At 41.7% G+C, this 12,764-nt stretch overlaps 2 protein-coding genes across 3 annotated transcripts; both read right to left on the reverse strand.

Annotated features, from left to right (window-relative positions):
- Positions 1–425: 425 nt before the first annotated feature.
- LOC136420692 (progestin and adipoQ receptor family member 3-like) lies at positions 426–3,585 on the reverse strand. The gene is made up of 4 exons (XM_066407767.1): positions 3,497–3,585; positions 2,674–2,760; positions 1,700–1,790; positions 426–1,279 (listed from the first exon to the last, which is right to left on the reverse strand). Exons 2-4 carry the CDS (start codon positions 2,677–2,679, stop codon positions 1,146–1,148), a joined length of 231 nt encoding a protein of 76 aa, XP_066263864.1. The 5' UTR covers positions 2,680–2,760; positions 3,497–3,585; the 3' UTR covers positions 426–1,145.
- Positions 3,586–3,712: 127 nt separating this feature from the next.
- On the reverse strand, positions 3,713–9,940 carry LOC136420689 (progestin and adipoQ receptor family member 3-like). 2 transcript variants are annotated; one of them, XM_066407762.1, is made up of 4 exons: positions 9,503–9,936; positions 5,494–5,611; positions 4,272–4,416; positions 3,713–4,011 (listed from the first exon to the last, which is right to left on the reverse strand). In XM_066407762.1, the coding sequence occupies exons 1-4, from the start codon at positions 9,684–9,686 to the stop codon at positions 3,820–3,822; spliced, it is 639 nt and encodes a 212-aa protein (XP_066263859.1). In that variant the 5' UTR covers positions 9,687–9,936; the 3' UTR covers positions 3,713–3,819. The 2 variants fall into 2 exon arrangements, with proteins under 2 accessions (XP_066263859.1, XP_066263861.1); XM_066407764.1 differs by lacking the exon at positions 4,272–4,416 and having other exon boundaries at positions 3,836–4,011; positions 9,503–9,940.
- Between the last annotated feature and the right edge of the window lie 2,824 nt (positions 9,941–12,764).

The following is a 12,764-nucleotide window of genomic DNA, read 5'->3' on the forward strand; positions in this document are numbered from 1 at the left end:
GGACAACAATGGCTAGACGATTACAATCTGGAGTATATCAGTTCAAAATTTGTGAAAACAGCTCAGCCTTCGATAACGATTGGTGCGATTTGTGCAACTGCTGTTTTAATGAAGAACTGTTTATAGCTGGCCAAAATTGACCCCTGAAAGTACACTGTTAAGGATAAAAGGGTCGTCCATTTGAATAGGTCAAATGGTTTGCTAATATTGTACAGGAATGGATCATCATTGTACAACAAAAAAAACACATTGTTTGAGTAATATATCATTCGAAGTACTAATAAGTAATGTGTGACTATTTGAATTATGATATAAATGTATTGATATTTGTATCTTTCTGATGTACTGTTGTCAATGTTACTCGAGCAACAATTATTTCTACATGTTAACTCGGACTATATACTATAGAGAGACAACGCAATACGTTTAGTCATAAACACATATTTATTCTTTTGTCTACTTATTGCACCTTTATTGCTTTTAAGAGACGTACATTTTAACGTTTGTATGAACTGGTGCAATTTTTGTATCTATTGTTAATATCATGTCGTAATTGCAACTGGATTTCACTCCTACCAAGTCAATGACGTGTATAGTGCAATGCTCTGTGCTATCTAAACTGTTGTTTGCTTACATGCGTATGAAGGTAATGTTTTTCATATTATCCTGTTTTCTGGACGAGCTTCCATGGGTCTTGTTTTAACTACTCGTTAAACCAGCTTTAATGAGGTATGAGTAGCTGTTAGATATGTTAATAGTACTATCATATTACATGTATGTACATGTATGTCATGAGAAGATTTATGTTTAATTGTATCTCAGATGATATTTGTCTACTTTGGTATCTGTAGTAGTTTCTGTGAAGTGCATTTCTCTGTGCGACTACGGTTATTTTGTTGGGAAAGGGTCCGTGTACCAAGGTCCATTCATGCAAATGGTGCACGTGTGAGTGGGCTGAATATATCATTTGTGTTCGTATATTGCTTCAAAGTATTTTTCCTGTGTAATAGGATAAAGGAACACTACGATTCCTGTTAGTATATCTAGCGTATGTTTTTCTAACAATGATGTGCGTGTCATACCTTACACCTAAAGTACTAATCAGTGCTGCAACAGATTGTAATATTGTTTTCGGTTCCCTGAGATCAAGAGTTTAGACATGGCGACGCCCTCTGGATGACGTCATCTAGCTCCCAGCATGCATAGTACCAGCCCAGCTGGTACAAGGTGGCCACAAGATGCCACCAATGATGACTGTATCCTGCAAACCACAATTTTCCTGTGATGGAAAGAGCAAAGATGTTAAAAGTTTGATACGTAACCTTCAAAGCTGTAAACTTTTGCCTACCCCCACTAGGTACCTTACATAGTAGACAGTCTTATACTAGTTATATAATCAATCAATCAATCAACCAATCAATCAAATCAATAACTGCACTTGATGCATTCATCACAATATTATATTTACCTTCGCCAAGAAAGTAATGTTTTTGGTAGCGTTTGTGTTTGCATGTGGATGGAGCATACGTCGAGAAGGCCTGAATGGATTGTGTGGATATTTAGTATGTGGGTAGGTCTTGATGGGAACTCAAAATGATAGATTTTTGGCCGCCTAGTGACTTCTTACGGTACTGCAGTAAAACGTCGAGTTTTGATATCTCGTCTTGTAATAGGATATGTCTCAAGATTGTTGTCTTACCTGGGAAGAATCTCTCGGGAATATGAAGACCATAAAACGCCATGGCGACTACACCGGCGAGATAGGCATTCACCAAAATCCTAAGTAAGGTCTGAAAATAACATCAAAACACACATATGTGAGTTACATAGAAAGCTACCAGAATTTTCATTTTGGCACATTAATCATCTTCTATCGAAGTAATATGTATTTTCATGATTCAGACAGTGAGACCTATTTCATAGTGATATGTTTTGGAGTTATGAATAATTCAAATACTGTTTCCGTACACGTAGTAAATCATTTACCTGCAAGCTTTCAGTCAGTCACATGATCCTTCTCGGGTGGAAATGACTTCGAACAAAGTCACAGTATTTAAAAAACCAGCAGGATTTCTTTCTATCTTTAAAGAGGAATAAAAGAGGCCATATGCATCAGGGGCTATCAGCTATCCCTCAACCAATACGGTAAAATATAGACCGGTCCGGAACACCCGTAGCGAACGTTATCCTTGCCCAGGTATGACATAATGAAGGATTAATGACCCGCCTTGAGGTTTATACAGTGTGATAAGGTCGCGAAGCGGTTTATGAGGTGGTTATAGGAACTACCATGTCTTATCACACCGTATAGAAGAGGGTCATTAACGTTATTATCATATAGCCATTGTTCATATAGTGGTTAGTAGTACTGTGTGCAGTATTTGATTTCATGTCATACCTAGACCGCAAAAACGTTCGATACAGGTGTTCCGCATCACTAGGGCTTCCACATGATGTTTAGACTGTCTTTTGAGTGTTCTGGATGCGCCGCTGTCGAAAATTCGTATACCGGGTTTATATGAAGATTGCAGACCCGCAAAAGCGGGTTTATATGGGAAAAGAATGACCCATAAATGGAGCGTTTTGATTGATCGATGACATCTAGCTATATGATAATGCCAATTACCGTTACGGATGAACTTTCATACATCATTTTCAAGTTGAATGTTTTACCGTCATGTGGAGTGTGTACCAATCCGGAGACAGAACCAGGAACAGGTGGAAGATGGAGATGAAGGGAAAGGACCCCACACATGCCGCCTGTGTGAAATTTTGAAAAGAAAACAACATTGTTACCGGCATGTCTGCATGTACACAGGCAATGCACATATAGGGACTTACTAGCAGGAAAGTTCATCTGAGTTGGTAAAATGCCAGCGAAAGTCGCAATACAAGCTATTCCCCCTACTTTGCCCCTCGCGGGGTCATTTGGGGACGACAAATATGATGATGATAAAGCTCGCGTGGGTTCAAAGGTCACAGATCCGGGACATTTGCATAAAAGGACGACAGCAACTCAAGTTTGCCCTAAACAGAAAAGAACGAGCAGAAAAACGGCACTATCGCGCCAGAATGTATGTCAAATTGGGTTAAAACGGAACCAAGACTTTTCCGTGCTAGCGAAATGCGTGACTTTCGTCGCTACTGAGTCCTGACCCTGACTGGGGAAACCAGTCGAAGATTTTCGATGATCTTTCAGTTGGAGAACAAATTAATTTGTCAATAACAAACGTAAGAATTTGCCTCATAAAGTCACTTTGCAGACATGACCCCCTCAGTAACGTATGTTTGTGGAGGCGTAACGGCAGGGTGTTCGGCCCGTGACCAAGCGGTCCCGGGTTCGAATACCCCTGACACCACCGATGCTGTGCCCTTGGGAAAGGCACTTGACACGACTTTCCTCACTCCACCCAGATGCAAAAATGGGTATATTGTTCTATGTACGTGGCACTGTGAAAAAAAATTCTGAAAAAAATAATAATAACGTAACTATTACCTGTACAAGCCGTTCCTCTCTCTTCTTGTCACTTTCTGGTTCAAACGCATATCGGTAGATAGAAAAGATGTTTGCCAACAGAAAGACTGCAAATAAGACTGCAACCCTGCAATTGTCATGGGAAATATTTGTAAATCACACCTGTTTACAAAATGGCGACGACCATTCCCATCATACACCACCTTAGCCTGATGATGAGAACAAAATGGCGGCGCCCGTGGGCGGACCTTAATCAATAGGTTTTGCTTTCGCCTACCTGTAAAAACATATATTTGGTATGTATTGTTTTATGATACTGAAACTACAGTCATACCGACCGGATATTACATCATACGAACCGGAAATGACGTAACACTCACCGGAAAACAATAGAAGCCATAGTGGAGGAAAACAATGTATGAACCCATCACGGCAATACAGAATGTGGCGACATCAGTTGCAAGGAAAGCACGACGAACTTTGTCGCATTTGTGCCCCCACATCAGATGGCACAACGTCGATCCAAACAAGCCAATCTAGAATGAAAGACAGAAAGAGGAAATCTCGATATGCTGCAATAAAAGTATTGAGAAAATCCTATCATCATCCGCAACTCGTTCACTTCTGTTGTTGTGTGACATTTTGTGTTCAAAGATGTATTTTTCCTACCGGGATTCAATATCTATAACAGGTTTAATAGTAGCCTGTGTTTTGAGGTGGAACTAAACTGGTGCATGGTGTTTGCTGGTGCTTCACTGGCATCCATGCAAGAGCGCCTCCTAGTGGTCCTACTTACTATTGCACATATCTCCTGTGCTAGTCGGACGTTGCGAGCGTATCCTTCCTCTTGGCTTCCTTCGTTTGCCAAGAGAACGACGAAGTAGACCGTTGGAAGGAGGTGGCTCCATATGTTTACAGTTTCGTTGGACAGGACAAACAGGCTGAGGAGTAGAATTTTGGCTTTATTATCACACACTTGAAGTTGATGGGGGAGGGGGGCATTATGAGAAGGTGACTATACACTTGTGTTGTTTTAAAGAGTTATATATCCCATAATCACAGGCATTGTATTTTTAATATGTTTATCCACGTAAACCCCAGGGTGGGGGAAGTGTGTGTAGGCTCGGTTGTTTATCAACAAAAGAGGGCTCAGCCTCTCTTGATTGATCGATTAAGTTCTATCTATCTATAAGCCCATTCGTAATTCCGACTACGCATGTGCAGTGTCAAAGGTAAAGGCCCATGAGACGTAAACAAAACCCGTCTGGGTGTTGTTATGCAAATCTAGACAATGTCCAGACGAGAACTGTTTACAAGCCAGGGGCCTTCACCTTTGACACTGCACATGCGTAGTCGGAATTACGAATGGGCTTATTCCATCCATCCATCTATCTATTCATTTGTCTATTTATCTATCTGTTGTCGATATCTGTCAATATTCATAACTGATGATCTATCCAAATGTACAAAAAATGTACAAAATATTGGATAGACATGGACTACATCAATGTTAAGTCTACTGTTACTGTTGTACATAATACATGTAATTAAGAGTGTAATAGCAATGTTGACGTGCACGTGTGTGTTTCAAATGTGTGTTTTTTTTCGTAGCACATAGTATTATTTGTTACGTCTTAAACCTCCTTGCTCAATCTGAGCGGAACTGCGACGTCAGCAGAGGGTCAAAGGTCAGACAGATGAACTTTCATACGAACTAGAGTTAAGTTTTTGTGCTACATATATTTCAGGTTTGCTATGTTAGTTTTTAGCGATTACGGGGCCTTTTCATAAGAATGAATTGGTAATGAATTTTTCTTTTTATTTGAGTTGAATGTGTGACAGTTGTGTGCCGATTTATCAAAGATAGAGAGAACGCTTCAGCGACCCCAAAAAACACCCCTCCCAATGAAATGGTATAGCTACCCTGCGACGTCACAAAATCAAGATGGCGGCCACCACACATGCCAACGAATCCAACAAAGGTTTTGCTGCGCAAACCTGTAATAAAAGACACAAACCCTTTGATGCACTCCCACGTGGTGAGGTTGACCCTGTACCCGTGATAGATGTAGGCCCGCTGGACCTCCTCCCGTAAGGTCGGGCTCAGGTCATCGGCAGTCAGCAGGCCGCTTCGCACTGGGAGGAGAAAGAAGTCAACCAGTTAGATATGTGATCCCACCCGCGGTCGGGCTGGTACCTCGGATGATACGGAATACCCCGTGTTGTATTCTATTTATGTCATACCCACCCGAGAAAGCACACATTTCAATGCGGAATTCGCCAGAAGTTGAGCGAGTTTTGTGTCCTCGAACAAAACACTGTAACAACAAAAACCTGTAACAACATTGATTCCAACCTCCGAATCCGGTATTCGAATTTTCGACGGCGGCGCAACCGGCGCACTCGAAATGCATTCGAAATATTCTATGGAAGCCCGTGTGATACAACTCTAGAACCTCATGTGATACGGATAGTTATCAGACGGTCCAGAACACCCGTATCAGGCCCAGGGATGACATAAGCGAAGGTTAGATGTGACAGGTCATTCAGTGTAAAAAAAAAGGAATACAACCAGCTGCTGTCGCCACGCGTGCACGCAAAACTGGTGTACTGTTATGCCAAAGGGCGACCACATCGGCTATACAGATACCGTGAGAAAACACATGTAGTTTTTACCCTTTTATTACCTCAAGGAAAAATGGATCCGAGGCATTTTTTGGTGTGTCTGTCTATCTGTCTGTGTTTCCGGATATTTGTGATCGAATGATAGGAATTTCATACTTGTGACATGTGTAAGTTAGGTGTACATATGCAGGCAAATATCATATAAATGTGTGAGCCATGTGCATAATTCAACCATTTCGTGGAGGTATGAGTTTTCCGAACTCTTCTTGTTGAAACAGCGTTTGCAATTGGTATTAACATTAATACAACCAATACAGCTTTAGAGTTAAATGATAAATAATTGTCTTAATCTTCCTTAAGATAATAACATTGAGAAATCGGATATACTAAAATGTATTTTAAATCTACCAATGCGTTAAAAATACTAGTATTCGAAAGCTAAACGATGTGAACATTATATTTGAAAAACTGGATTGGATCATGTTTCAAATACATTAATCCTAGCAATATCAATATCCGATATTTCTATTTATAGGACTCCAGTGTGGTCATGAATTCCTCGGAAGCCAATATGGTTGGTGAGTCGCTGTACATCCGGGTTCTCAGACGCTCGATATAGTGCAATATGGCAATCCACAAACCGACAGACCGTAGAGCAGGGGGCTTTCAGGGACCGTTCGTTTCAGGTACGATATGGACAGCAGTGTTTATTCGTTTGTTTTATAAATCGTAATCCCTATTGAAGAAGGATAGCCTCGTACCCACACGATCGGGAGCTCCAGGGTATCTCTACGGTGCTGTGATTGATGCCCGCCCGCCTAGGTATATTAGCGTACACGAGGGTTGTTTACGGGGTTGATCTCAGTAACTATAAGCTCGCTCCCGAAGCGACGATAGCTTCAGCTAAAAGACAGGTTGCCAGAAACAGGACAATGCTTAGCAGCCGGGCCCGGTAAAACACACCCTAGCCGACATGTCGAAAATGGTGACCAGGCTAGAAGAAGAAATGATAAAATGATTTTCCGGTCGTGTGGCAGGGTTTGCGGATTCGATGGGGTGGTCTACTAGGTGGGCTAGTGGGGTGGGCTACCTCAGCATTGTACCCTTTCTGGGCCTCAAGGCTATGCATGGGGGTTTGGCCTCTTATGGGATTGCCTTGAGGAAAAGATGGGTCACTCTGTGGGTGGGCCGGAAGGAATGCAACTGATCATATTGCTTTGGGGATGCTACAGTGGGGGGTGGAGGTGAGCAATGAGCGTACATTTACATCGTGCAGGAGTTTGTTATCCCCAGCTTTAGATTTTTAAACATGGAGGACCATGTTCCCTGTTCCTTAACTGCTCAGCCAAGCCAACAGGACAGTAGCATTGTGAAAGAAATGAGCAACAAAAGCAACACTAAACATTGTACAAACACACACACAACATTCCGACCCACGCTCATGTACTGACACACATAATCACAAATACATTTTACATTTGTATACAAGCACATGCATTTAGGTACATTCTAGTCTAAATGTGAGACATATGTTTTGAATTTTGTCAAACAAAGGCTCTCTCATTCCCTAGCTGCCCTATCCAACTTCCAGCTTATTTCCCCTTGTACCTCTTCCCTTACATCCTATTGTATACTGAGTACTTAGAAGTTTGTTTATGATAAATGGCTTTTCTACCAGTCTTGGTGGAGTTCATTGCTGACATCTACCCCCCCCCCACCTGCCATATGATCAGCTGTTGCCTTCCCTCTAGCCCACCCACAGCTTGACCCAGTTTCTCTTCAAGGAAATTCCATAAGAGGCCAAACCCCCATGCATAGCCTTGAGGCCCAGAAAGGGTACAATGCTGAGGTAGCCCACCCCACTAGCCCACCTAGTAGACCACCCCATCGAATCCGCAAACCCTCGTGTGGCAAGCATCAATGGATCCAAATCATTGCTGAGCAGTAAAAAGACACGTTTGTCTCACACTCTAACTGATGCATCTATTATGAATGTCGTCCCCCCTCCCACATTGTCTGTGTTCAAATCAATATTGAACATTACGTGTGAACCTGGCAAAGGGTCAGGGACCTGAAGGATTGTTCGGATTGATCATTTTTATCATTTTGAGCATACAGGCTCTTATAATATAGCCATGTGAGCTGGATTGGAGGGTAGAATAATTTATTGTCCGTCCTTATCCCCTGGCTCATTGTTGTCACTACCTCCCCCCCATACACACACATCTCTCATCCTACCCCACCTCCCACCCCACCTCTCACTCATCCCTCTCACTCATCCCTCTCACCCATCCCTCTCACCCATCCCTCTCACCCATCCCTCTCACCCCACCCTCCCCCTCTCACCCCACATCTCACCTCTCCTACCTCTCACCTCCACCCCCTCTCACCCCACCCCACCCCTCATCCACCTCTTTCACCTCACCTACCTCTCACCCCACCCCCTCTCACACTACCCCATCTACCCCATCCCTCACCCTTCACAACTAGGCACATCTCAACCAACCCAAGACCAATAACGGTCCATCCCTTGTCACATTCGACTCACTTAACCCCCGGCGTCACACACGAACAGTCCCTATCGACGGCATTACTGACACCCCCATCACTCACAACCTGCCCAACATGGCGCCTCTTTAATATCCACAGAACATTTCAATTTTCCCTCCACTCAGTTTGAGTTTAGAACGCAAGTCAATTACATCCAAAACATGCAAATGCCATATATACATTCTAACGTTTATTAGTGTGTCGTGTTTGCAACAAATAATGGCATTCATGAAACAATTTGACTATGAGCTAATCTACGCTCTAAATTATTCATTTCTGGCATATCTAACAGGCACGCTATCTTTGGGCCTCATTCAGTTATTTGCTTCGCAGTAAGCATTGGTAGATATATACCATCGCAATGATACATAATTCTGTTACAGCGCTATATTCTAGTGTCCAGATATATATTGATACAGAAATATTACATAAGTGCAAGAAGATGACGCAATAGATATGCTTAAAATAGACATCAGTGGTTCACATGAGGCCATAGCATCTATTTTCCAATGGCATATTTTCTTATCATTGTCAGAGTCTACCCTCTTGGACTGAAGCTTAATGGAGAAATATGTAGTAATCTATGATTCTTTCGTTACAAAGATAGCAACATGCTGTACGTATACTATATCATTTTTCAACCTTAATTTGACCTTGCAAGAAGATAGGCACTGATGTTTCTGTTTATTCCTCTGCAGTAAACGCATCATCAAAAGATATATTTCAAATTTATCTTCGTTTTTGAAGCTACTAAAGGAAATAGGCTAGTATGTCTAATATTGAATATTAAGCTTTGTGCTTAATGTCTGTCTTACCTTAACGACCCCACCGTATCTAAGCACGCTAGCTCACCTGGTACAGCAGATACACGTCCCCTGACACTACCAAGGTCGTCACCACCGTCACAACTTCCCCGTCTACCACCGTAGCGAGGTCCGTTACTCAGCGGCAGGGGTTGAACATTGTCCCGCCCAGCTTCCCTCTTCCGTGCGGTGGTGGCCCCATCGGCGAGCCCGTCGTGCGCCCACCCGTCCATGGGTGTGCCGGTATCTACAATGGGAGTATTGAACCACGCTGATCTAGCTTGACACGTCCCTTGTAAAATACAAAGGAAAATGGGAAAATCGATAAAGCAATATGTTGGACCCTAACGTCGGAAAACTAGTTTAACACAACAAATGCACAGCGTGTAATTGATAATCTGGTCACGTATATCACAGTAACTACCCCACCTGCCCACGTACATGGATTCTGCCTGAATAAACTACATACACATCGGGAACAGGATTTTAGTAACTTCCGGGCGTTTCGCGATGTATTTGAAAACCAAAAGAATGAAGGCCTCTGTCACTAACGGTAGAAAACTGTTCTAGTCACTTTAGATAGTCTATACCCACTATAATAAGAAACACTTCACCCTATCTGGTACACAGACTGATATTTTACATGTATATATATTCATTTATACATATATAAAGAGAGAGAGAGAGAGAGAGAGAGAGAGAGAGAGAGGGAGAGAGAGACTAATAATTCATTGGTACTTCATTCAACGCTAGACAAAAGAAGGTTACACATATACTGCAATCTATGATATTTTGTAGTTCCAAATATAGAATGCACTAGCCTACTAATATTGCTGTTTAATCGCTGTTGTCATACGTGTTGTTGTTTGATAGCTTTTGCCATACATTGTAGCATGTACGATTGTAGCATGTACGATTGCCAATAAAGTTCATTCATTCATTTTAAACAGAATTAACCACGATATCCACATTCTGGCTAAAATGAACAAGTACCTGTGTTTGATAACATTCTATGATACGAAGTTTTTCAAACACTTTACATGCGGTGACAGAAGTAAAATACATTCCTTCATTCATTCCTCAAAGATATAGAAATAATATACTACTATTATAAGCTAGTTCGGAGCTGTTACTACGCATGTGCAGTGTCAAAGGTGAAGGCCCCCGAGACGTGAACAAAGCCAGTCGGGGCGTTGTTATGCAAATCTAGACAGGTGTTATGCAAATTTAGACAATGTCCAGGCAAGCACTGTTTACAAGCCGGGGCCTTCACCTTTGACACTGCACATGCGTAGTAGCAACTCCGAACTAGCTTATTCCCGCCTGTGAGACGAAAATGGACGTCGACAACTTAAGCGATCTTACATGTAGCTTGCAGTGTTGTTTCGTCACATGTGGCCTTATGCCCGAGAAGTGGTCTAACCTGTTTGTCCATTCCTTCTGCTTCAGTAAACCTGGGTGGTGACCTAGCTGTAACCGAGCGATTTAACAGAGTGCTCAACACATTGTTCTGTCCAGACAAGGCTTGCCCTCTAACACTTTCTTCATTTATGTTATTAAATTGGAGACCAAATTTCCGTGGGAACTTTGATAAACAAGAATTATAATTAGGTTTAAAATTTAGAATTCGATTAGAGCATAGCAATCTGTCTTAGCCAATCAGGAGCGAGGATTACTACATGTGATATAACATATACTGATATTATTCCACCAGGGTACATAATTCCGCCACCCTGAAAAGATACGTACCAACACTCTCCAACCAAACGTCCCCACTTCGAGCCTGTATATTTAAACTGTGCATACGTGGGAGGTGCTGCACTAGAGATATCTCAAACCCACTGTTTTTAGGCTTATTTATGTAACCCGGTGAATTAATTTTGATGTAGGTTTATAGGAGCTAGTTTATAGAAATATGAATGCAACAACAATTCAATCCAGAATGGTTTGAATGTTTCTCAGAGTTCAGCGGTCCAGTCCCAAGGACGTACGCACACATTATGGCACATACATGTACCTACAGCAGTACACCAGCGACACCTGGCGACAGCATCGCAAACTCCACCTCGATCATGAATTGTGACACTCATCTCCTTGGAAACAAAAAAAACACATTAATGACCTTCAATATAACAGTGTGATTATCACCACTAGGAACCAATCTGGTTTGAAGTTTGAACTTACAAGCAAACAACGAGTCAATTAAAGTATTCATACGTTTGAGAATATTCTCTAAATGTTAAAGTTAGAAATACAATGCCGAACTTGATTTCCAAAATAATATACATGGAGAGGGGGATGTATATAGTTACCCTTTGCTTTGAGTTAAAATTGGGAGTTTACGGACAACCGAGGGATAAAAATCGGTCTCAGATGTGCGCTTCAATCTGAAAGAAACTATCTTCCAAACTAGAGTTACCAATAACTAACCATTAATTTTCCCTTGTGTGGTCAAGATGTAGTTAATAATTCAAAGTCCTCAAGGGTTTGGCCAGTAAACCTGGAACCACATTCGGCCTTGAGGACCATTATATGCATAATTGATGAAAGACCAGCCTGGCGAGCCCTATGCATGACTGCAGCCGCCATGCATTATACACTGATGCCCGCGAACGATTGATTGATTGATTGATTGATTGATTGGTGAATGCGTCCCGTACCTTGCCATAGTGCAAACCGTTTTCCAGAGGGTAATTGTGCTTCTCTCCGGTACTTACATCTGATTCAGCATCACTACACGGTAAGCCATGTGAGTCACAATCTAATGTTACGGCATATCCGTGCTATATTCCTTGACCATGACTATAAGGTACATACTGTTTTGGTAATTATTTGCGGCAGAAATGTACTTTCTTGTTCAAATTGTTAAAGCTACTACTGCTTTTCATAACAAGAAGAAAGTCCAGTGTTTTTCGATTTTGAAATACACAACCACAACACAGTTCATGGGGAAATGAGATTGATTATGTAACTTTTTTTAAGGTTTGCTTATTCAACGTACATGTAGTCTTAAGACTTGCACATTTTTGGATATGTAACTGTTTGTGATATCACATTGGAGGAATTGCCATCAACAATTCAACCTCTTTAGACCTACTAGTGCAAAATTCCATTCACGAAAGGGGCTAGCCACATGGATTACGTCTCTAACCGCGCTGAGTGGTAGTATTATAATGTAGTAGTATAATCGAATCGAATCGAATGAAGACCTTTATTGTACATTCGTGCTCCGAGGGGCTAGATACAGGTCGTTTAACATAATCCTAACTAACATGTAAGTGACATATACAGTGAAATATATACAGTACATG

This window comes from Branchiostoma lanceolatum, chromosome 15 (assembly GCF_035083965.1).
Source record: "Branchiostoma lanceolatum isolate klBraLanc5 chromosome 15, klBraLanc5.hap2, whole genome shotgun sequence".
Classification (NCBI taxonomy): domain Eukaryota; kingdom Metazoa; phylum Chordata; class Leptocardii; order Amphioxiformes; family Branchiostomatidae; genus Branchiostoma; species Branchiostoma lanceolatum.